General features: G+C 45.4%; 1 protein-coding gene across 1 annotated transcript; it reads right to left on the bottom strand.

The window, feature by feature from the left end:
• Nucleotides 1–2,632: 2,632 nt before the first annotated feature.
• On the bottom strand, nt 2,633–25,744 carry POLR1B (RNA polymerase I subunit B). The gene is made up of 15 exons (XM_080931584.1): nt 25,526–25,744; nt 23,895–24,062; nt 23,309–23,455; nt 21,702–21,834; nt 18,578–18,714; nt 17,424–17,647; nt 16,657–16,828; nt 15,094–15,265; nt 14,203–14,484; nt 12,723–12,856; nt 10,476–10,646; nt 9,559–9,715; nt 5,603–5,799; nt 4,877–5,130; nt 2,633–3,793 (listed from the first exon to the last, which is right to left on the bottom strand). The coding sequence occupies exons 1-15, from the start codon at nt 25,700–25,702 to the stop codon at nt 2,911–2,913; spliced, it is 3,408 nt and encodes a 1,135-aa protein (XP_080787710.1). The 5' UTR covers nt 25,703–25,744; the 3' UTR covers nt 2,633–2,910.
• Between the last annotated feature and the right edge of the window lie 627 nt (nt 25,745–26,371).

Here is a 26,371-nt window from a genome sequence, read left to right as displayed (position 1 = left end):
ACCTGGAAGTTTATTTCCCTGTAATGCTAAATATTCCTTTGCCACCTAGTAAGGAGAGGTCTAAGAAGAGAAAATGAGCGGGAACCCCCTTAGCATGCACTTGTAAAACGAGGATGATTGCTATGGCCTCCTTTACACCAGTGACACGTTCACTTTTGGGAAACATGGCACACATACCTGCACACTTCTAGTTGCTTTTGGTGGTTCTGACAAAGGGTCACTAAGAATCAAATGGAGAGAGAGAACTAAATAATCATAAGGTCTGACGTGAAGCGGACCGGAGAAATGAAGATCTCAGATGGCTTCTGTTACTGAGGTTCCATTTTTGGGAGCTCATTAAAGAATTTTAAGATGTACTCATTTAGGACGCTCAAGGGCAATGTTATTGGTCTGAGAAAACACCAGGACAGGCAAACTGTAAACATCAGCAGCTGCTAAGAGGGAGCAGGGAAAAGGAAACTAGGGACCAAGAGTATGATATACATATGTGTGAAGGAGTGCAACTTCGTGTGCAGGCCAGAGGTCAGTGGCAGGTGGCTTCCTCTATTGCTTTACACAAGACAGTTTTTGGAGGCAGGGTTTACCGAACCTTGAAGCCCACCAGTGAGCTTGAACTGGCCCGCCAGTGAGCACCCAGGATCCTGTCTCCTTATCCCAGCACTGATACTTCAAGTGTTCCCTGCCACGCCTCTTATGCAGGTTACTGGAGGTCCAAAACTTAGGTCTCTATGCCTGCCTAGCAAGCACTTTAGTTACTTGACCATTCCCCCAGCCCCTTCGATATTTGTTATAAAATCAGCTATCTTATGACTCAACAATTGCTTCTTAAACGTTTGTCCCAGATACTAGAAATTTGTACCTACACACAAACATGTGGTTGTCCAGAGAGAGAAGCTTTATCTCTTAATGCCCCAAACGGGAAACAATCAAAAGGTCCTTCAAAGTGGATGGTAAAAGCTCACCCATATTTTGGAGTACTATACAACAATACAAAGGCATGAATGAACACATGCAACTCACACAAACTTAAAGGAAATTTTGTTAAGTAAAAAAAATTATTTCAGAACATGATGGTTATGAGATTCTATTTACATGTATTTCTATAAATTATAGAAAACATGTTGACAGGTAAGAGATAATGACAGAAGGCACAACAGGACAAGCTGTGTGGTAACATGGCCTGTGCTTAACAGCAGTTTACACAGAGGATAATAGTCGGTGCAACTAACTATACCCAAGAACACATAAAACTGGCCAGATCTGAGTAAGCTCTTGGGTTGTCTTAATGTCACATCAATCTCTTAGCCAAGAATCTACAATTTAAGATCAAAAGTTAATTTTTAAAAATTTAGCTGAGTATTTTGCGATATGCTGATGATTCTCACACTCTGGAGGCTGGGGCAGGGAGGTGACTAGTTCACCAGCAGTTTTGGCTTCATAGTGAATCCTACCCTCAACAAGACCCTTAAAACACTAATATCTACACAGTATCCCCGGCTACAGGATTATGAAGAGAAAGAGAATATGATGTCTGTGTCTAAAGCTGACCTACGGATAGCAAAGGGCAAGTATCAACCTTATGGAAAAATTCAAACACCCAGTAACAGGGAACAGTATGGCTGTGTAAAATGTTATACACAAGCACACACAAAGTCCTTGCAAGTACTGAGAAACACACGAATACAGTTACTCACTAATCAGATACATTCAGCCTTAAAGGAGGAGGAAGTCCCACCCTATTAAAAAACAGGGCTGACCATTGAGGACATCATGCTATGTGAAACATGCCAATTACATGGGACAGGTGCTGCATGATCCCACTGTGAGTTAGAAGAAAAGCCAAACTCGCAGCCTAGCACTTGTAGCTGATAACTGTGCTGCATTTGGAACTGTGAAGAGGACACCTCAATTTACACACACACACCACTTAAAGGTACACAAAAAAAACTTTGGAGATGACAGATATGTGTAGCGAAATGTATAGGAAGCCTTACTGTCTGGTTTGAGTGAAATGTTGCAGCAAAGCCTCTGCTGCGTTTGGGTTAATAAGTAGAGGCTAAGAAATTGTTTTGAGACTGTTTGAACCTTAAAGAAATGTTTCCCTTGAAAGTCTGCACTTGCTGCTACATGAGAGCTTTCAGATGCACAGACCTTACTTGATACTAGGACACTCCTGGCAAACCTGGAGTTCTTACTTTTGATTATGGCTAGCCACAATCAAAAGGGACTTACGTGGCTGTCTGCTCTCAGGCAGCAAGGGCAAGCAAAATAACTCTGGTAGCTGGATCCTTTCCCAGACCAAATTACTTCTGTATAATGACTGAATAAAAGTAACTGGAATGTGTTTGTTGGGGTCAGTTTTTCAAGAAGGCTGAGCCTCTTGGTTCCTGTGGAAAATTATGTATGGCTTAGCATCTTGGTGACCTTCTCTTTTTACTGTGGCACATATGACCAACACCGATCAATAGATCTAGTTAATCACCCCGACTGTGATAATGACATCACTGACCATACCTACATTCCAATCCACCCATCCCACTATGTACAGAATAGCTTTAGTTTAGCTTACATGTATATAGAAATAAATTACACATATGGCTTCCATTTTCTGTTTATTGTGCTGCCCTGCTCTGGATGACAAGACACCCTCTGCTACTGAAACAGGGAACAGTGAGCCTGGGCCCAGAAAGAAGGCGTCCTGCACGATCTACTCTCAATTAAGTCATTTTTTTAAAAGAAGGCACATAAATTTTTTTTGAATGTACCAAAACTAGCTTCATAGGTTACAGAGGCACGGAAGCCTTGGATTCTCAGCTGCCTGTTCCTGGCTTCCGTACTGAAGTTCTTGTATAGACCCAGAGTGAACCCATAATATTGTCCCTCTCTCCTGCTCAGATGGCCAGGCTCAAGTTAAATGACGTCCAGTTTCACTTTGATGTTCATGGCTGCCAGCTCAGCTACAAAGTAGCGGAAAACATAGGGTACAGAGACAGTGTCAATGGTGTCCCCGCGGCCACAGACGGTGCAGTTGTACTTTCTGTTGCGCATTGCAGACCAAGATGGAGGCGGCTTCTCAAGGAGTGGAGAAAGCAAACTGCCACACTTCACACATACGTGGGCGACAGACCGGTCAGAGCAGTTGAAGAGCCGGTCATGAAGGAGAAAAGATGTACCATGTGCCAACAGAGCATCCCGCTCCATCTCCCCAAAGCGGATCCCACCCTGGACGTTTCGTCCCCCGATGGGCTGGTTGGTGACTTTGTCCCTGGCTCCAGTTGTTCTGACTTGGAATTTGTCTGACACCATGTGGCGTAAGCGCTGGTAATAAACCACACCAATGAAAATGTCAGCTTCCAGCTCCATCCCGCTGATGCCACTGTACAATCTCTCAGTGCCATAGAAGTTGTAGCCAGCAGCCTTTAACATGTCACCGAAGTACTCCAGGGCAGAGTTCTCCTCCGAGAAGATGAAGGGTGTAGCATCATGGCAGAGACCATGCAAAGCTGCAGACTTCCCAGCCATGCTCTCGATTAACATGCCTATGGTCATACGGGAGGGAAACCCATGAGGATTAAACAGAATGTCTGGCACCATCCCGCTCTCAGTGAAAGGCATGTCCTCAGCTGGCCACAATCTGCTCAAGATGCCCTTCTGTCCATGACGGCTGGCAAACTTATCTCCAATAGTTGGGTTCCGGGGGACTCGGATTGTGACGCAGACACATTTGAACTTCCCACTGCCTGTATCATTACTACACACTTTGATGTTGTCCACAACACAGTTTTCTTTACTCCTACAAGAAAATGCAAGACATAGAGGTCAAACAGGCTGTTCTGTTTGTTGAGTCTCCAGCCCTGGCTGATCCCCCTGTCTCTGTCTCCCATGTCTTAGGAACAGAGGCCTGCGTGTGACACAGCCTAGCTAAGCTTGGCTTGAACTTAAAAATATTTAAGCCCCATAGACATGATTAATGTTCCATAAAGAGTGTATGTAAAATACATCCCTACATCTGCTCACCAATACAAATAGATGTTAGATGTTGTTCATGACCAGGATTACTAATTACATTTTTCTGAGAGAATATTAGAAGATAAAAAAACGCCTAGGCAAGTCCACTGAAGCTATCTTGTAAAGCAGCTAAAATAATTATCTTAAAAAAGAGGCCCAAGAACCCATTTATTTTGGCTAGGAAACACCCCAGACGCCATGTTTGAAGGAAATGACATAGAAAGGTACCACAAAAGCAAGACCCCAAACACAGCACAGTGCTCATGTCTGCAATCACCACAAATGATATCACCCAACTGTGTTCACCACCAGGTCCCTCCCAACTCCACCTCTGCTGCTGTGGTGTCAGGAGTCAGGCCCTTAGGACGGAGTCCTGAGGAGGGAGTTTCATTAATGGACAGGGGTTTCACAGAAGGGGTCTGAGATATCCACTGCCATCTGCCTTTCCATCTTCCCCCATGTGAGGACACTAAGGCAGAACCACCAGGAGGATTCACCTTAGTGGATGACCTAGCCCCCAGAACAGAGATTTTCTTTCATTTTTCCAGTCTTACCTATTTTGTTAGCACAGCAGAGATTTAAAACGGTAACTAGATTACTACCTATATATATATTTTAGTTGTTTTCTTCTGTTAGAAGACAACTTCATTGACCTCCAGTAATTTCACTAAAAAAACAGCTCATTAAAACCAGCACAGAAGCCAACTGTGGCAGCAAAGGCCTATAATCCCATCACCTAAGAGGCAGAGGGATTACCCATTACTTCAGGGCCAGGCTGGTCAACACAGTGTCCTCCAGACCAACTAGGCTTCCAGTGACATACCTTTCCACTAACTAACCAACCAGCAGTCCATGTTCCCAAACTTACTTATAGTAAACCACGAATCCTTCCCCAGTGTTAAGGTTCAGGTAGCTGTAGTAAGGGTCACCAAACTCCAGTTTTGCTCCTACAAATGGCAATCCGTCATCGTCCAACTTCTGCATAACCCGTGGGTCACCAGGTTTGACCCCAAATACCAGACTATCGTCCCCTTGCTTATATTTTTCAGAGAGGTCTATGAATTCAGACTTGTAGACACTTCCATGGGCAAAGCCCCGTTCCCAAGAAGCCTTGTTCACAATCTGTGGAGTCAAAGAATCCAATTAATTTATGAGACTGAGAGCAGAGACTTTCAAAATATAACCAATTAAGGCTATACTAATATTTGCTTTAAGGGAACTGGCATTTGATTTTGAAACTATATTTCCAAATTACCAACACTATCAAGCCCCAGACTCATTTAAATGGCTTAAGATATAATCAAAGATAAATGTAAAGGGTGGATATGCCAAAACCTCACATCAACCTTTACCCATAGTTTGTCTGCAGATATGGAAGACACACACACACACACACACACACACACACACACACACACACACACACACGGTATCTTTCAGTGTCTTCCTCGATTCGTCTCAGAACTAAGCATTTAAAGAACAAATGCATTTACTAGTAAGGGCCCGAGGACACAAACATCCCTTCAGCGATCTCACAGTGAGAAAGCTCACAAACAGCACTAGAGAAGGATCACAGAGACTACAGGACACTCACCATGGCGTCCTCCATATCGTAGCCAGTGTAGGAGATCACAGCTACAATGGCATTTGTCCCGATCGGGTAGTTGTCCATGTCATAATAATCATACATGCACGGTCTCACTAGAGGGCTCTGAGGGGTCTGGAGACGATAGAGCTTATTATCGGATCGGTCTTGGTAAGTGAGCAGCGGAAAGCCCATGGTCTGCTTACCTACAGGGAAAAAACAATGTCTTTGTATCTTGTTTTCAATCCTCAACTCTCAATATGCTTCCTAAAACTGGAAAGAGCAACATGCACACCACAGAACAGATAAAGCAAGCAACCGGTGGCTCTGCTTATCAGACTGACATCAGCTTTAAGCACCAAGATTATCAACGCCGAGACTATGAAAATAACCAGGCCAACAGTTTAGAACTGCATTTACTATTCACTGATGCTTGTAGCACACAGAGAACAATGCCATCATTTGTAATATAACGGCAACACTGAGAGCTACAGAGGACATTGACAAGTACAGAACACGTATGAACAGGTATGGATGCTCACACAGAAATGGCAGTATGTGTAAATCCCGAGTACATGACGTGAGTGCTCATCTATACATTCCTTTACAAGAAATCCTTTCAGAGCAAGACAATTTTTTAAAGAAGAGATTTATTTACTTATTATATGTAAGTACACTGGACCGAAATATAAAGGAGAAAGCAAAGTCAGTGCCAAGAGTCAGTGCTCCTTCCTGACTGCAGATGCCGTGTGCCCCGCTGCCCTGAATCTCCTGCCAGGACGACTGCACCCCTGCCGGGTACAGGAAGCCCAAACAAGCCCCTCCTCCACGTGCTGGTTTGGACAGGAGTGGCCCCAAGGCCCACGTGTTGGAATGCTCAGTCTGGAGAAGTGGCACAGCTGGAGAGGGATTAGGATTAGGACAGTAGCCTTGCTGGGGTAGGTGTGGCCTTGTTGGAGGAAGTGTGTCACTGGGGGTGGGCTTTGAGATTTCAAAAGCCCAACCCAGGCCCACTGGCTCTGTCTCTTCCTGCTGCCTGTAAATCAAGAGCTCTGTTTCTCCCCCAGCACCATATCTGCCTGTGTGACACCGTGCTTCCCAGCCTGTTGATGAATAGACTAGACTTAGATAGACCCAATGAAGTGCTTTCTTTGTAAGAGTTGCTGTGGTCATGGTGCCTCTTCATAGAACATAACACCCTTAGACTGCTTTGTCGGCACCACCCACTTACTGCCCAAGGACTGGGGTTTGCTGGAAGTAGTCAGAAACAGAGAGGAATTAGATTTGAAACAAAGCAACCACTAACTAACTAACTAACTAACTAACTAACTAACTAACTAAACTCAGTATTTAACTGGAAATGCATGGTTTAGTGTTTTGAAGAATCAGGGAACAGAATTCACAGTATGGCAGCTACTGGAAAGGTGAAAAGTAAGGGGCACTTTTCAAAAATGATGACAGAGGGAGGGCCTTTACTCCGCACATATGCTGAATTGAAACCTTTGGTGGGAACTGAATGGCTCATGAGTCGGAGCCAAGTAGCTTAACTGAGACTAAGAACCTGGTTCAACAGCAGTCAGGACAGGCAACGGCCCCTTCAGAGAGGCCCACTGGGGCCTAGCGTGAAGGGCTGTCAGTGGTCACAGCTGACACAGTGATGACTCAAGACACTGTGACATAGAGTAAACTGTAAACATAACTCACAGTCAAGAAAAACTTCAGTGAGTGGACAGAAATCCTGGGACCACCCCATGTTGGAACAGTAACTTCACATCACCCACTATGTTAAACTCAACATACAAAGGAAAATATATCCATAGTAAATAGAGATCAAAACCCCAGAAAACATACACTGGTAACAAGAACAAACAACGCAGCACAACAGAAGGCCTAGACTGAAAGATAATTTGAGTTCAATTCCCAGAACCAGCATAAAGGTAGGAAGAGAGACTACTCCACAAAGCTGCCCTCTGACCTCCACCCTCATGCTGACCTGCCCTCTGACCTCCACCCTCATGCTGCCCTCTGACCTCCACCCTCATGCTGACCTGCCCTCTGACCTCCACCCTGATGCTGCCCTCTGACCTCCACCCTCATGCTGACCTGCCCTCTGACCTCCACCCTCATGCTGCCCTCTGACCTCCACCCTCATGCCCCATTATGCACACCCTCACACATAACCCACCCACAGAGCAAGGTGAATAACCTCAGGGTCATTTATGAAAATGCATTGCTAAGTCTTTGAAAGAGGAGAAATAAGAGAAAGAAGCAATTTTAGAAGCCCTTGAAAATGTTCCAAAGTTCATCAGGTATTTTTTTTTAATGAAGATGAGTAAATGCTATCAGAACACAAAAGGGAATCATATCCAGACATACAGCCAATCTCCTGAAAACAAAAATAAAAACAAATCTTTCCTGTTTGGTGTTTTTGAGGCAGGGATTCTCTGTGCAGCCCCAACTGTCCTGGAACTCACTCTTTACACCAGGATGGCTTCGAACTCAGAGATCTGCCTCCCTCTGCCTCCTGACTGCTACATGTGCACCATCTTGCTAAGAACAAGTCTTAAGGAGAGGGAGAATAGTACACTAAACAGGAAAATGTACTTTGCAAGCCCAGCCTTCTACTTAGAAGCAACAGAGTAAAAGGAGACCATGAAGCAACTGTAATTCTCTGAAATAAAAGGACATGTCCACTCAGGATCATACAGTCTGTGAAGACTTTCTTCAGATGAGTGTGAAAAAGAAAGTTCAGAAGAGGGCTGGAGAGATGGCTCAGTAGTTAAGAGCACTGACTGCTCTTCCAGAGATCCTGAGTTCAAATCCCAGCAACCACATGGTGGCTCACAACCACCTGTAATGAGATCTGATGCCCTCTTCTGGTGTGTCTGAAGACTGCCACAGTGTACTTATATATACATGAAATAAATAAATAAATAAGCCTTTTGAAAAATCTTCAGAAGAATGACAAGAGGGTCTGTAGTCAGCCACCCACGAAGTAAACAACACTTGTGCACAAGGATCCACGGTGCGATGTGGGGCAAGCACACCTGTCATCCTGGAACGACTGACAGAGGCTGGAGGACACTGCCTTTAAGCCCCTCAAGGAAGGCCGTAGGGGTAAAGAGAGTCAAATGCTGAGGCGCGGCTCTCAGACTCCAGGAATACTGAACATGCCTCACTGTAATGGCCTAAGTCACAACATCTCAGACAAACAAGCCATTTTCTTTGAAAATGTACAAGTCACAAACTGAAGAGTTCGTCTGCATCAAGTGTGACAAATACACACTAGCGGAACACAAGTGAACTGGACACGGGCCTTTGCTTCTCCATATCCCTTCAAAGTGAGTAAGGATTTAAAATATGGAGTGTGTGCTGTTCCTGCAGAGGAACCAAGTTCAGTGCTCACATCAGGGCTCACAATTGACTGTAACTCCAGCTCCAGAGGCACTCAATGCCTCTGGCTTATGCAGATGCCAGCACATACATGAAGTACTCATACACGGACACACATATGTGTAATTTAAAATAAGATATTTTCTACAAAGAAGTGATGCTAGGGGCTGGAGAGATGGCTCAGTGGTTAATGTGAAAGATGCTCTTCCAGAGGTCCTGAGTTCAATTCCCAGCAACCACATGGTGGCTGACAACCATCTGTAATACCCTCTTCTAATGTGTCTGAAGACAGCGAGAGTATACTCATATACATACAATAAATAAACAAATAAATCTTTTTAAAAAGTTAATGCTAAACTTGGTGCTTTTGATACATATCCTAAGAAAGTCCAAACAGTGGGGGACATGCACTGAAGTGTAGGGGAAGGTGCCATTATGCCTGAAAAGCAAACTAGGCATTCCTCATACTGTTCTTCAAACTTACTATAAGTTTGAAATCACTTCAATTCATTTACAAGTGCCTTTTGTGCTCACATGTGCTGACCCCCAACCCCACACCCAAGTCCCCTTACCCATCTGGCACTGGTACATGTTCCGAGGACTCTGGTTATGATCTGAGAAGGGGATAAAGTTGGCGATCACGCTCAGCAGGCTGTGAGGGAAGAGCTCCTGGTGTGTGGAAACTCCACCAAAGACCTCATCCTCAAAGATGGCGACATTCATGAAGAGCTGGAGCAGGGGGAGAACAGAAGGCAGAGGCATGAAATAACCGGTGCTCTTGCTGATTCCCAGGGCCTGGTGCTCAAGGCTGCAGACTGCTCGAATCACCCAAACCACGAGAGCTCTGCCGGAACACGGGGAGGTTCCAGACAGATGTCCCACTCCCTGCTATCAAGGTGCTGGAGTCAGAACCCAGAGTCTGTGCTCCGCCCTGGGCTAGCTCCCCTATGCTTTTCCCCTATGCTTTCAGCCTGTATCCACCCTGTACAACTGTGAAGAGCCGGAGAGGAAGACACACGTTCACTTATTTTGCATAGTTTCTCTGTGTAGCCCTGGCTGTCCTGAAACTTACTCGATAGACCAGGCTGTCCTGAAACTCAGATCTGCCTGCCTCTGCCTCCCCAGGGCTGGGACTAAAATGCACACAATACCCGGGCTTCAGTTTTTAAAAGCAGGCACAAATTCTATTTCGCAATGGCAAAGATGTAGGTGATGACCAAGACTGAGGCAACGGGATGCCTCCGTCTCCCCAACTGGGACAGAGCCAAGTGCAAAGGAACTGTGAATGCTGGGCAGCTTGGAAGGGTAGTCATGTGGGCACTAAGCCTCCCTCGGGTCCTTGGAAGCATGGCAAGACAGCAAAACTACTTAGAACTGGGCAAAGCGAGCCAGAAAAGTCAATCCAACTTCCTACCAAATGCTTTAACAAGCAATAACCGAGCCTCTGAAAGCTGCGTTCCACACAAGCAACACTGCAGCCGGTACCTACCTGCTCCATAGTTCCAATGAGCTCTTCTTTGCCCAGTTCCAAGTTCTGCACAGGCCTCACCAGCCTACAGGGAGTGGTAAAGAGGAACAGCCCTGGGTACAAACTTGGTTTTCCTGTCATGGGAATCAGGGCCACCTCCATCCAGGGAGGGATTCTTTTTTCTCTCAACACCTGTTTTAACAAAACCAAGTTTAGTGAAGAGTAAATGTATGTCTTATCCCTGCTATGAGGAGCCAGGCAGAACAGGAGAGAAAAAGTGTCTAAGAAATGGCATCATCCTGTAATAAACCCAGTGCCTGGAAGCCACAGCTGTCCATCCGGTCTCACCCCACATACGAGGCCACTCGGCCCATGACAAATGGCAAAAGAGGTTTTTTTTTTTTTTTTTAAGGTAAGCTTATTCTCTTATGTTTGAAATATGCATTAATGAATTTCCTTTCAAATGACTACATGAAAAGGGTCCTATTTTTGGAAACTAAAAACTAACAAAACTGGGTTGCAGAGATGGCCACATAGCACTGTGTTCACATGTATATACCAAAATAGACGTGTGTGTGAACACACACACACACACACACACACACACACACACACTTATTGGTCTCACAGAGAACAGGGTTCAGTTCCCAGCACCCATGTCAGGTAGTTTATAGCTGCCAACAGCTCCACTCCCAGAGATACAGCGCCCTCCTCTGGCCCTCACAGGCACTGCACGCATACATAAAAGAAATCTTAAACAATAAAGCTATTTTAGAAATTCCTAAGTAAAGGGAGAAATACAAACCCAAACTACAGTACTTTGAAAAAGATTCTAAAAGCTACATATGCTTAAGGGACCCACAGATGAGCACATCACCAGTAAAGATGGATGGAGGCTGTCCAGAGGGAGGAACCAGGAAATGACATTAAAAGATAACACTCTAGCCCTGGCTGCACTGAGTCCCGAAACCGGCTGGCTGTGCTGTCTTCAACCTCAGTTAACACAGCCACATCACATCTTTGGTGTCTGTGAAGTGGGTAAAGCTCAACACACAGACAACACAAAAGGCTCAAGAAAGGGAGGAAAGAATGAAAAACAAACTGATAATTACAGCCATTCCCATCGCAGCTTCCTTTGCGTGGGATTGAGCCGCCAGGCCTGGACCAAACTGAATTCTTTGTTTGGCTGTTTTAGATTTAATCATTTTACTTTATGTGTATGAGCAGTTTGCCTGCATATCTGTATATGAACCATGTTGTGCCTGGTGCCCATGGAGTTCAAAGGAAGAAGTGGGATCCCCTAAAACTGGAGCTACAGTCGTGAACCACCATATGGGTTCTGGGAATTGAACCCAGGTCCTGTGGAAGAGCAGCCAGTGCTCTTAAACACGGAGCCATCTCTCCAACCTTTGGATTCTAATGGATTCCTTGGATGAACACGTACAGGTCCGTGAGCATGAGCCTGTAGCAGAGGAGTCTCTGGGAAGTCAGCTCTTTTGCTGTGACCCTGTGCAATCTGGGGATCAAACTCGGGTCACTGGGTCTGAGTGTGTGCCTGTCACTGGGTCTGAGTGTGTGCCTGTGCCCACTGAATTAAAGTAACACAGAGGTAATAATGAACAGAATAAAAAGTCAGACTACAGAGAGAAAAATGTTAAAATCATTGGCTCATAAAACCAAGATAAAAACATTCAGCTCACTAAAACAGACCTCAGCAGAGGCAGCAAGCTTAGGAAGAGTAGAGATAAAGAACTCTGACTGGTTGGGGTATGGGCTTGTAACCCTAGCTTCCTGGGACACTGACCAGGAAGATGGCCGAGGCCTGTGTGGGCTAGAGTGAGCGCAGACAACCACCACAGTCACGAGCAACTTAGCAAAGAACAACCAAGGAAGCAGTGGAAACTCGGTAGGTCCACAAGTTACCCCTGAAAAACTAACTACCCCGTGACCAACCTAAGAGGTTCAGATTAACACCTCCCAGGGCAGACAACTGGGGGCAGTCACGGTAACCAACTGGGGGCACTCCTATTAAGTCTGGTTACATAAGCAATAAGTAACCAAAAAATGCTTATAGGTCACGTGTCTGTCACTGACCCCTGGCACAAGGCAAGATACCACCAGGGGAAGAGTGAGGCGCTTCTGGAATTGGCTTCCACTTGCTGACGGCTTGACCACTGTGGACCATCACCAGGACAACTCATCAACCAGGAAAGGGCTGAAAGCCAAACTCAGGAGATGAGTAAGACAAGAACAGAGATTGATACGCACCTTAAATCGACGGAGAGTGTCCGCAACTACAGGAGCAAGCTCTTTATCCACCCAGCCCACCATGACGCCATCCAGCAGGACAGGGTAGCAGTCACTGTATGGCCGACATGGCGCCGCATCAACAGGAGTGACTCCTGGGAGGGGACAACAGAAAAATCCAGGGCGTTCCTAAGTGCAGCCAGATAAGCTTGGGGCTGCTGGCTCAGAGTTCAAGGTTAGCCTTAGAGTGCTGAGCCCTAAGTTCCCCCAGAAGTATGGTTTAGTAATGGGCCGACAACACTGGCAGTAACAGTAAATTTAATACAATACAGGGCTGCAAATGAGAACCAGCTACAGCTGAGTAGGAAAAAAACCACTTGCACACGTAAGTGCCATATGAAAACGGCTAGTATTTTCCCAAGTGTCAAAGGTTACAACTCAGGGCTCCACGTGTGACCCATACCAGCTCCCCAAGGATAGTCTTTTATTCTGACCTATTTATTCCTCAGAGCCAGAGCAAATGACTTCCCATCTCCTCCCCCATGGTGGGATGTACTATCTACTCTCTACTTCAACCTTTTCTCTTTGCTTCCTTCTGGACTTTGAGACAGGGTTGCATGTAACCCAGGCTGACCTCATACTTCTTATGTAGCTAAGGATCACCTTGAATTTCAGGTCCTCCTGCCCCCACCATCCACGCGCTGAGGTTACAGGCGTGTGCCACTATGCCTGGCTTAATATTAGTGATAGAACAAAATTATTCTTTGCCTTATAGTCAGCAGATGGACAGATTACTCCATTTCTATCTCCTGACTCTTAGCTTATTTATCTCTTTCTCTCAAGTCCCATTTCAATGGTTACTTTCTAGCTGGGTAAAAAATGTCTTAAACTCTTGGCTTTTGACTCATTGTCCTTCTGGTTACCTGAAGCACCTGTCTATCACATGACCCTTATGAGTTCTCAGCTGCACTTCATAAACCTCAATCCACTGGACACACACACACACACACACACACACACACACACACACACTCCAATAAAGACACTCAACTGGAAAAGCCCAGGACTAAATGATATGAAACACTCAACCACCAAGCCTAGAAAAAGAACATTTCCCAAAGCACAGATGGTGGCTGTAAATTACCACGAGCAAAGGTCACTGATCTATGGCATAGATAAGCTACTTTTTAATGGAATTCCCCAAACCACCACTGTTTTCTACTGAGAGATGCAAAGGTCCAAAAGGACACAGGAGAGAGACCGTAAACTTACACAGCGGCACCTAACTTGGTCCCATCTCCCATCTTTCTATAGCATCATTTTATAAAAAGGATAACATTGAGGACTTTGAATTCATTTTAGCTCCAACGAATGCCCAAGAGGGCTCAGAACGTAGCCCAGCTCACGCAGAGAGAAAAACCTCTGCTGAATTGCAAGAGTAACTTCATGACTTGACGCTGTTCAAAGTGGTAAACCCAGCAAGGCCGTTCACTGTTCCTACCTAAACCACAGAGCAAGGCTGGAACAGATGCTGTATACACAAACTTGGTGACAACCTCACACACAGCAGTCAGGTGGTTCAGCAGCCCACACGGTGCCCCGTCTGGAGTGTGCACAGGGCAGAGGAAGCCCCAGGACTCTGGCAGCAGCCTGCGCACGGTGGTGGTCCTCATCTTGGCAAAGTCAGCCCCTCTGTGCACACAGCGGAAATGGGAGAGATAGCGAATGAAGTTCAGCTTGTCGGCCACAACACACAGGCCCGAGTCTTGCAGGAAGCCGAGACCTTAATTTAAAAAAAAAGTCACTCAAAACAGGGCAAACTCTTGTTAAAAAACCCAACCTGTTTGTTTCTGATGTTTTGGTTAAATGATAAAACTTCAGGGGCTGGGGATGTAACTCAGTGCTAAGAGCATTAGAGTAGTATCAGAGTGGCCCTGGGTTCAATCCCCAGTCTCCCACCACTCACAAAAGCAGGTTTTTGCAACATAGGCAGTATTGGATCAGGCTGAATGGAAAGAACTGAGTTAGACTGCTCTGAGAGCACTGGAGTTAAAGCTCTTGCTGGCCGGCGCACAAGAGAGGCGGCATCAGTAGGGTCTGTCAGAAAAGCAAAAGCAGATTTCTGGATCCTAACTGTACTTTTTAACCTGTCACCTGCTTTCCAGGAGTCACGGGAACGTGTCTATTTGCTGGCACTGGATTATACAAGTAAGACACCTTGCTGAACTCTTCAGGGTGGCACAGATTTGTTAAAATTTACCATATCATGAAATCTGACTTTAGTGAGGGTGAGCTTACTCTGAAACCCCTCAGCAACATATTTTAATTAATATAATATCTGCCTGGCAGGTAATTTGATTTAAAAAAAAAAGGCCTATCTGTTTAATGTTACCTGTTTTGGAACGCAGATTCCCAGTAGCAAGAAGATATTCAAATGGTCTTGTTAGCTCTGTTCCCATACTAAAAATCTTCATCAAGCTTTCATTGTTTATGGAAACATTGGTCTTCTGAGCCCTCTTATCTAAAGCTATTTTAATAGACACTAGCCAATTTTCCATTTTTTCCTAAAGGAAGAAAATGTTAAATTTAAGGTAGTTCATGCTTCATCTCAAAAGTTGTGTCTTCCCCACAGCACACACACGGTCCAGTGGTGGCCCACAGTGAGTGTGTGTGACAACACACCTACAGCTCACCCCTGAGAAACAGCCCTTCACCACACACCCCCACAGCACAGACACATCTAGTAGAGGCCCACTGTGAGTCTGTGTGACAAAGAACACCGGAGAGAGTCCTTCACCGTACACCTGAAGCTCAGGCATTTCTAATGGCAGAAGGAAATCTACATCAGGAGCTGGAGAGGATGCTCAGTGGTCAAGAGCACACACTGTTCCTTCCAGCATCCATGTCCTCTGGAAGATGTAATCTGGCTAGTGGCCCTAGGCCCCCAGAAACTGGCTCCCCATTTCACGTTTCCACACTACATCCAGAAACCCTGTGGCGGGTTATATTCCCCAAAGCCACTGAGCCCAAATAAATCCTCTCTGCCTTATGTTAGCTTCTGTCAGGGATTTTGTCAAAACCACAAAACAAACAAGCAAACAACCTATTAAAGTATTGCAAATAAATTTTAACAAGCAGATGAACTTAAAAATCAGAACAGCAGTCATCAAGAAGATAAGTAACCCAACAGAGAAGATCCAGACAAAAGGAAATTCTGACCCACTGCTGCCGGGAACGTGAATGAATTCTGCTATTAAAGAAGTTAGCAGGATGGTTCTTCAAAATACTAAAAACAGGTCTACACTCCGAGTGGTCCCAAAGGGTTTCAATCAATGTGGCACAAAGATTCTTGCACATCAATGTTACTGCAGCTAAGCTATGAACAGCCTAGGTGTCCAATAGAGGAATAGATAAAGAAAATATGCTGTATCTGTAATAGAAGGGTTTTAGCTATGAGGAATGAAATTTTATTGGTAGGAAAAAAAATGGATTCAAAGAAAGAAATCCTTTAACTGAGTCAGCCAGGTGGTGGTGGTACACACCCTTAATCCCAGTGCTTGGGAGGTAGAGGCCAGCCTGGTCTCCAGAGCGAATTCCAGGACAGCCAGAACTATACAGAGAAACCCTGTCTTGAAAACCAAAGGAAAAAAAGAAAGGAAGAACAGAAGGAAGGAAGGAAGGAAGGAAGGAAGGAAAGAAGGAAAAAAAAAAGAGAACCAGTCAGTCTTAGGAAAGGCCTCTTATTTGGGAACCCCATATTTTATGTGGAAATAAATTACATACATACCTCACAGATACACACACAGATATCTAGACCAAGTATAAGCTAGAGTTTTGACTAAGTCCCTCAGTGCTAAACAAAGAAGAGAGGATATAAAATGGTCACACTAGGAATTATCAACATGGAGAAAACTGCATCCAACCACCCCAGTGGCACAGTGGCCTAAGGACTCACCTTCAGAAACATCAGGAAGAGCTGCCCAGGGGTAAGGACTTCTTGGTTCACTAGACTATCAGGATTGTCCTCCATGCACTCTCCTCTGGCTAAAGCAAAGAGCTTCCGGGTCATGAGACAGAGCAGGTAAAACTTGTCAGTGTTGGATTTCAAGTGGATGCAGATGCACTGGCTAAGAAAGAAACAACCTTAAAGCAGGTCTGCTTTCTTCTGCTCCATTTCCTACGACCAGGGGTCTGTTTTTACTTAACATTTCTTATTCCCCAAATTGCTTTTTACTGCCTTCACTGGCAACTTTAGTGGAACATTGCCGAAAAGTCTGGAGCTGTGCTCACCAATATGGTAGGGAACAAGTAACCACACAGAGCTATTCCGGTTCACTCAAAGGTAAGACTTAATTTTCTCAGCAACAATGGCCACATCTCAGTTGCTGGGCTCCACTACGGTGGTCTGGACCATGCTCCTTTAATACAGTGCTCATGTAATACAAAGCCCTTGCTACAGGGAAATAAGACCCCACAATATGCAAGGTACAGAGAGGAAGTGTGTATCTATGTAGAGACAGAGTGAGTGTTGGAAACATAACAAAATACCAGCACCAGAGACTTCCAGTGACTACTGTCTTACTCGGATACTGTTGCAATGTTGAAATTATTGCAGAATACAAAAAGCAAAGCCTCCCTCCTGGCTAGGACCACCTTCCCACCAAGCTCACTCCCAAGGCATGAACCCCGAAACCATCCCTTCCACCTCCAAAGCACACGTACTTAAACAGAAACTCGGCAGCTTCCTCATTAGGGTACCAATCAGGAAGACTGAGCTTTACTCTGAAGTGTTTACCCAGGTAGTCAAGGACCTGCTTCTGTGTATGACAGCCCTCTTCCATTACAATCCTCAGCATCTGAGAGACAGAATTCTTAAAGAAAGAGTCCTCCTCTTTGCCTTTGATGAGCTCTTGGAAAATCTGATAATCGGAAAAGTTCACAAGTGCCTGAAATAGAAACAACATTTTTTTGAAGTAAATCTTTCTTTTAACAATAACCAAACATTTAATTAATTCACTGAGCCACCAATCAACCCCGCCCCCCACCAAAACCCAAACCAAACATACATGCTGCACTAATCCTCTCTGCCCAAGCAAAACCAGCCCTCTGAAATAAAGCAATTATTTTTACATCAGCCAAACACCAAAGTCCAATAATCCTATCAGGTATTCAAAACTGAAATCATCTCCTCCCATTATAAATTGGAACTGTCCTACATCACCAAGAAAAATACGACCGAAAAGGGAGATGCCAGATTCCCAAGGTAAGGTCATAAACAGACTGCCTTCAACCCTATTCCATCAGCCACCAGGCGAGCCAGCTACCTGGGCACTGGCTCCTGGGAGCATGGTCAATCCTAGTGATCACACTACTTCAGGATGTGTGTAGGAGTACACAAGCCACAGCACACACAGGAGAGGAGGACAAGCTCTTGGGAGCCAGCTCTTCTTCCACTGTGTTGTCAGTCTTGTGTGGCAGGTGCTTCTCCCGGAGGAGCCATCTCACCAGCCTACAGCACCTCAAACACTTCAGTGTAGCGATGGAACCAAGCTCCTCCCAAATTCTACAACCCCAGAAACTGAGAGAAAATGTTTATTGATATTTCAAGCTACTGATTTTAAGAATGGACCAGGGGCTAATCAATACGGTTTGGTTTGGCTTTTAGTGGGATAGGGAGGTTGGAGGAGACAAAGTCTTGGTGTGTTGCCCTAGCTGCTTAGAACTTGCAACCTCTAGTCTCAGATTACCAAGATTCTTGGGTAACATGCATGTACACGTATGTTTAATAAAGAGAAACCATCCCGCCACCCCATGTGCAGGACATTACTTCCAGTTAGTCTATTCACGGCAAAAGACAAACATTCATCTCATCTCACCTTAAGTGCAAATCCCAAAGGAAGGAAAAACAGCTCCTTGCGGTAAATAAAGTTTAACATAACCGTGCCGTTCTCCACATAGTGAAGGTTCATATTGACAGCAGAATGCTCCTCTCTCACACAATGTATGGAAACCCCTATTCAAAGCAACAGCAAGGACATGGGAATAGTGTTTCATTTTTCTTCGGACTATTACCATAACCAAAGCCAAACCCCCTGTTAAGATGGAGCCAAGGCCCAGCATGGTAGCGCACATTAGTCCCGGTACTTGGGAGGCAGACACAGGCAGATCTCTGTAAGTTTGAGGCCAGTTTGGTCTATATGGTGAATTCTAGGACAGCCAGGGCTACCTAGAGAGAACCTATTTCAAATGAAACAAAACAAACAAAAACCAAAAATGAACAGAGATTAAATTAACCAAGGCTGGCAATCAAAATGTCTACAAACCACTGCCAGATGTTTTCAGGGCTATACTGTGAAACAGATGAAGCTATGAATTTGGCCAAACTTCCAAATCTCCCATCAGCTAGGGCCCATGTCCTATAGCACCTTACACTTGGATTACCCTGCAAAGCACACCTCCTATCCTCACTGCGCCGTGGGACTGGTCCAGTCATGGTTGCTTATCTAACATCCTGATGCAGAAGAGCAGAACTCAGATTTTAGGCTTATAGGCACTGCATCAACGAAGCAAAAGGACCAATGGCTACATGCTTTGCTGTGCTGAGATGCTGTTCTCCTATGTGTTGTATCTATGGCAACAATTACAGACTTTTATCTCGACTGTTAAGACACATTATTTGACGTAAATGTCGAAGTTTAATAGAGAATGCCACATGCTATCTCACAATGCCAGGCACCGTGCCAGGCATCATTAGAACAGACTAGTCCCCCTGAGGGTGTGCCCAGACGACCTGAACCGGGGGCCTCTGAGGATTTTGGCCACAGGTACTCAGTCAGGCTAACCTTCATCTTCCAAAACAATACCATAAATATGAAGTCTTCCAGATGAAAATTATACAAAGGACTTTGATTATGAAGTCACTTTCTGGGTATATCTTAAGTTTTCTTAGTTAGCAAATTATCATACACAGTAAAGCGATTTGATACACACACAATGGTGCCAACCAACCACGATCCATTCGAAGTCTTTCAGCTTCACCACGGTTACACAAGCCATGCCCATTCAGGAGAAACTGCATTTCACTTTGAACTGAGACCTGTTCCTAGGCTAACAATGCTGTGTATTTTCTCGGGATGCTGGACAGCAGCGGTGAGCCACAGCCCCCACCCAGTCCAGAGATGAGAGAAAAACAGATACTCTTCAGCGTTTTCATAGCTCGCCTCATGCACAAAAAGCCAATCTGGGTATGAGCACAAGATGATCAACACTTGCTCATAAAACAGGCTTTGTTTCAGGTGATTTTTCCAAAGTGTACGCTACGATATTAGTAACTGCTCTGAGCACATTTGGCTTGGCAAGCTAAGCTATGATGTGTGCAGATTCGTGTATTGAGTGCATTCCTATGTGTGTGGTGTCAAAGAATGAACCCAGAAACTTCGGCAGGTCAGACAAGCTCCCTACTACCAAACCAGTCCCTGCCTCTAATGACTTTTGTCTGTCTGTCTATCTGTCTGTCTCTCTTTTATGGAGATAGGGTCCATTGTGCAGCATTAATGGTCCTGTCATGGGACTCATAATGTAGAACAGGCTGGCTCTGAACTCAGAGATCCACCTGCCTCTGCCTCCCCAGGGCTGGCATTAAAGGCATGTGTCACCATGCCTGGCTCTAAGTGCATTTATTTAACTAAAAATAGAGAGAGAGAGAGAGAGAGAGAGAGAGAGAGAGAGAGAGAGAGAGAGAGAGAGAGAAAGAGAGCGCGCGAGAGCGCACATGCATACGAGAGCTGCCTGACATGGATTCTGTGAACTGAACTCAGGTTCTCTGAAGATTCCAAGCTCTTAAAATGCCATGTCTTCAGCAACTTTACGTGCATTTTTTAATGCACAATACTTTCGATTTACTACAGATTTATTAGGACAGACCCCTACTAGTTGAGAAACATCCATAGGAATCACCACAACCAAACTGCTTAAAACATCAATTACCACATATAGTTACCAACTGTGCATGTATGTACATGTGTGATCAAGACACTTAAAAATTTCCATTTTGGGGCTGGAGAGATGGCTCAGTGTCATAAGAGCACTGACTGTTCTTCTAAAGGTCCTGAGTTTAATTCCCAGCAACCACATGGTGGCTCACAGCCATCTGTAATGGGAACTGATGCCCTCTTCTGGTGTGTCTGAAAGACAGCTACAGTGTACTCATACACAAAATAAATAAATCTTAAAAAAAAAGTCCCTGCTATCTTACCACACTAATGCTACTAAAAAAAAATCTCCATTTTAAAATTTCAAATAAGCAAAACAGTCTTATTAACTATAGTCACAGTGTTGTACACTAGCACTAGACTATAACAACTATGTGTGTGTTCACATGTGGGGGGGTATTACTCTCCCCTACAGGCACAGGTAGTATGTGCCCATGTGTGTAGTAGCATTACTCTCCCACACACAGGTACAGATAATGTGTGCATGTGTGCCTATATATATGGGGATATTACTCTCCTATGCAGGCACAGGTAGTACGTGCGTGTGTGTGGGTGTTACTCTCTCATACAGGCACAGGCAGAGACCAGAGACTGGCATCCAGGTATCTTCTCCACTTCCCTTTGAGATAGGGCCTTTCACTGAACCTGGAACTTTCTACCTTGGATAAACTAGCTGTAGCCCGAACCTGGGGCTCCTGTCCCTCCTCTCCAGTGCTAGGATCAGAGATATGCCCTACCATAGCTCTGTGTTGTTTTTAAATGTGGGTGATGGGGACCCACACTAAATTCCTCACGCTTTCCCACTGGACCATTTCCCACCCACGTACTTAGCCTGTAACTTAAAGTTTACACTTTGACCAACATTTCCTCCCAACCCCCAACCTGAATCTTACAGAAATGCCTAATGGAAAAACAAAACTAAGGTAAGGGAAACATAACAAATATTTGCATAGTTGTTCACGGTTTCCAGGTTGTCTAAAGCAGCATCCCGATGTTCACTTGGACTCACCGAACTGAGTGTAGCCGAGTCCTCTGCTTTTCCATTTTGGCCTCACCATTGCAATGGGAAAATTCCTCCGAGGCATAATCAACATGCGGATGACTTTTTCAATGCCATTGATTATAAAATAACCGCCCATCTCCTGCCAAAGACATGGTTGTCAGCTGTTAAACAACTGCTATTTCTAGCTACATGAAGAGCAACCCTCAGAGGAGGTGCACGCTGGCGAAAGGGACGCCTGGTCTCTGGAAACAGATCACGCCCCAGAGTAAGACTTGTCAACTACATGAGTGTGATCCAATAGACACAGAGAACAGGGTGTCAGGAAAACAGCCATCCCTTGCAAACTAGACAGGCTCGAATTTTTCTTTCTGTCCCAAAGCATTTCAATTTCCAGTACCATTTAAACAAACAAAACTCACTCCAAAATCTAAAACATAAAAATACCAACCACTTTTGTTTCCAAACGGGCTCCTGGGTACTTACGTTAAGGGAAAAAATGACAAAGAAAGAGGCCGACTACATGAAAGCTCTGCTAATCAGAAGTCTGGACTAGGTAACTACAGGAAAAACGTTTCATGATTGAAAAGAGTATTTCCTAAGTCTGCTATCAGACAGGCACACCCTCTGCACTCTGAATGGAGCACACAGTTCTCCCAATGACAGGCATGCCTGCTTCACTAGAGGAAAATGAGGTTGGGGTGACTTGAATTCTCCAAAGCCCCACACTGATACAGAGTGGCCGAGCCTCACATCCTGATTAGAAACCCACACCTCTTCTTCACAGTCTCCTTAAGGACAGGCAGAGTTTGCACATCCTCCTTACTTCAACCCAACAGCCCAGAGCCACCTTACGCAGATGAAGAAACAAACAAGTGTAGAGGAATGGCTCAGTAAGCTCAGGGAACTTTACAGGCAGTCCCCACAACACTTCTGCCATTGGTATTTATGTAAATATGTATAATTCAGAAACATGGCTCAGCAGGTGAAGGAACGTGCAGAGCCAGACGACCTGACCTCTAACCAACACCTGACATGTTGTCCTCTGACCTCTACATATGGTCAAAGGATACCATGTGACTAAAGTGACCCCTCACCTCCCTTGCCCATCCATAATAACAACATAGCCAGGCTTGATGATATACACCTTTAACCTTTAACCCCGGGGAGGGGTTGAGGTGCCAGTTAAGGTGGATCTCTGTGAGCTAAAGGACAGCCTCATTGATCAATACAGTGACTTTCAGGCCGGCCAAGGCCACACAGTAAGACCCATCCCACCACCCAAAATGAAAAGAAAGGAAGGCAATATAAGAGAATTGGGGTGAGGAGTGTAGCTTGGTGGTAGACTTAAGTTTTGCACATGCAAAGGCCCTGGGTTCAATGCTCAGGAAGAAGTAGGAAGAGGGAAAGGGATGGAGGGAGGAAATGGGGAAAGGAAAAGATTTTTTTCCTATGACATTGCCCAAAACAATATTCTTAATGTATGGCTGCTATTCACACAGCCTCAACAGACTGTAGTAAGAGTCACGCACAGTACAGACACAATGGTCCGGCAGCTTCCTGACCTCCAGTCCCAGCCCCTGCTGCTGCCCCACAACCGAGATCCCTGCGCTCACCTCTGCCTCCTCATGGTGCTCAATGAGGACTCGAGGAGGAAGGTTGTATAAGTTGCAAAGCTTGGACTTTACCATGATGGGGACATAGCCAAGAAACTGTTTAATGATTCCTTTGGGGACTCCATTCACGGCCCAGCTGATATCAGCCTACATGAGAATAAAAAAAAAAAAAAAAAATCTTGAGATGCAAGAATACTTAAATAAATTTACATGTATTTGTTTTTATTTTGTGCATGAATGTCTTGCCTGCATGTATGTCTGTGTACCAGATGTATGTCTGGTGCCAGTGGAAGCCAAAAGAGGGCATTAGATCTGCTGGAATTGGAGTTACTGGCAGCTGTGAGCCCCCATACGGTGCTAGGAACCAAACCCTGGTCCTCTAAAAGAAAAGGGCGTGCTCCTAACCACTGAGGTCTCCCCAGCCCCAAAATGAATATGTTAAAAGGAGGAAAAAGCCACAGGGAATAGACTTCATGGTTCAGATGACACTCAATCCGTTTAGATGAAGACACAATGTCTTCAGTGGTGACACTAAGGAGGCAGGCCTAATGTGCAGGGACAGCCGCCTGCTGTTACTAATGCTCACCGTCAGCTTCCCTCGGTAGGTGCTCCTCCGGCCACGGCATTCAGCTGGATAAACGTTGAGTTCTTTGCAGATGGTCCCTTTGGGCACCGAGGGTGGGCTGATGACAGCATCCACAATAGTAAGAGATATGCGCTCATCTTTGAAAGCAAATTCAAAGGGAGGTATGGCCTGAAAGGCAATTCATGCTGTTAAAGTTTACTTGCATTTCTCACTGCACTTTTCACTAAGACTCTCTGAAATCCCCCTGTCTCCACTCACTGACCATGCCATGCAGCAAATATCAAGGGCCTAAAGCTTCACCTAACTGGTAGCTTCGCCAACCACTTAATCACAATGTGTTCACTGAGGGCTTTTTTTTTTGATGGCGAGCTATGTGTCTGATTCTGCAACAGGCTCTACAGACAGAAAAGGCCGAGCCAGGAGTCCACCTCCTCTGCACACAGGGAGACAAGGAGAACTGTTTTTCATGGGCAAGTATAGGAAACTCTTCTGATCTAAATGCTCAGCTTTGTCTATTTTATTCCTTCAGACTGAAGCCTGGCAATTCAAAGAACTCTAAATGGCCACTATATTTTCAAGTCTCGATCTGACAGTCAAAGCTCTCCAATGTCTCTCCATTCCTAATTCTCACAATACAGTTGTTGGGCAACAAAACCTCAGGGTAGTGTCTATTACATATGTCTCTCCCTGAACCTACCCTCCTCCGGAGGAAATGAACCATCTTCTTCTCTTAACCTTATCTAATGCAGAGCTTTCTAAACACCTGGATTGGTCGTACTTCCCTTGTACTTCTGACTCTACATCTTAGAGTAGTTCTCAAGAGAATGACACTGACTACGGGCTGGTGCCTGCTACCGCTACACAACCAATAAACTGAGGAGCACTTAAACCCCAGAGGTGTCTTACTCTCAGAGCGTAGTGCCAGGACTACAGATACTAACAAAGAGAGAGACCTTCCCCACCGTCCTTACCGGAACTCTGCTACCACAGAGTTTTTATCTTCCTCAACATGCCCAACTCAGAACAGGTTGCAAGTTTTTCTCTTGCAAATTCTTAAAAGAAAGAATCCGGGCGATGGTGATACACACCTTTAATTCCAGTACTCGGGAGGCAGAGGCAGGCAGATCTCTGTGAGTCCGAGGCCAGCCTTAGTCCACGGGGTTTTCAGGACAACAAATGCTACACAGAGAAACCCTGTCTCGGATCGTCCCCGCTCTCCCGTCCTCAAAAGAAAACTCTATGGGAAGCAAACTGAGGGATGTGCCTGGCTGCAGCCTGCAGCTTGAAACTTCTGAGGTAGTTTTAGAAGGAGTGAAAAGGCGTGAGCGCTGTGAATGGGCGGAAAACAGTCCCAAATAGACCAATTCCTCACTCTCCTTTCACAGTCTCCAGAAACGGTCCAACCAAACAAGGGCTTGAACCCACATATAAATCCAGAAGTCACAAATACATGTTTCCGTACACCAACCATTAGGCTATGAGTTGTTTTCTCTACCTAAAGCAAAGCAGGGTGAGCTCGCGTCTCTATTTGAGGTCATACTGTGACCTCCCGGCCACCTTCCCCAACCGCAAGGACCCTCGGGCCGGGGGTAGGGCTCCTAGGGCTCCGGGACTCAAGACTCTCCACTCACCTGCACCGCGTGGCTCAGCCCCTCCAGCACCGCGTAGTTGAAGGAGTCCACGTGCGCCCGCGTCAGGTCCTGCAACGCGGCCTTTTGCTGCTCCCGAGGTACCGCGTACGAGGGGTCGGTTAAATGCTTTAGGCTGGGCCCGCTAGGCAGGTTTCGCCACCGGCCATCTACCTCCATGCTTCTGCCAGCCCCGGACGGGAAACCGGAGCTACGACTCCACTTGTGGCCGGCAGGAATGGCCGGAGCAGCCTCACAGCCACCGTACCCCGTGGCCTGCTGGGAAATGTAGTTCCTCTTGTTCTGTCCGCCCCCACCCTGGTCCTTCCATTTCCCAGGGTCGACTGGAAACTTAAACCATGGCCTGATTGGACTGGTTAAAACTACACCCAGACACCTTTAATCCCAGCAATCTGGAGGCAGGGGGAACCTCTGTGAGTTCGAGGCTAGCTTGGTCTACAAAACGATTTCTAGGACATCCAGGGCAGTCACACAGAGCTGTCTTGAAACACCAAAAACAAACAAACAAACAAACAGAAAGGAAAAAAAAAAAGAATAAGGAAAGAAAGGAAAAAACTACACAGAGACAGGCAAATCTGCATCTTCTCTAAGCTTTAGTGGTTTGTATCCCGCAAAACATACTAAATCCCACTCCACATTGGTGTGTGACATCTGTGACCCATATTAGCTTAATTAGTCAATTAGGACCTGATAGAAGTCTCTTTAAAGGCTCACTTCAGTCCCTTTTACAGCTTGCTATTACATCCTGATGCAGACCTTAGGAGACTCTGGAGTCTTGGTTTCAACTGAAATGCAGATTTTGGGCACCAACCTGTCCTCTCAACTCTT

This window comes from Micromys minutus (genome assembly GCF_963924665.1).
Source record: "Micromys minutus genome assembly, chromosome: 17".
Taxonomy (NCBI): Eukaryota; Metazoa; Chordata; class Mammalia; order Rodentia; family Muridae; genus Micromys; species Micromys minutus.
The sequence above is the reverse complement of the archived record's forward strand: the minus strand, read 5'-3'. Positions and strand labels throughout refer to the sequence as shown.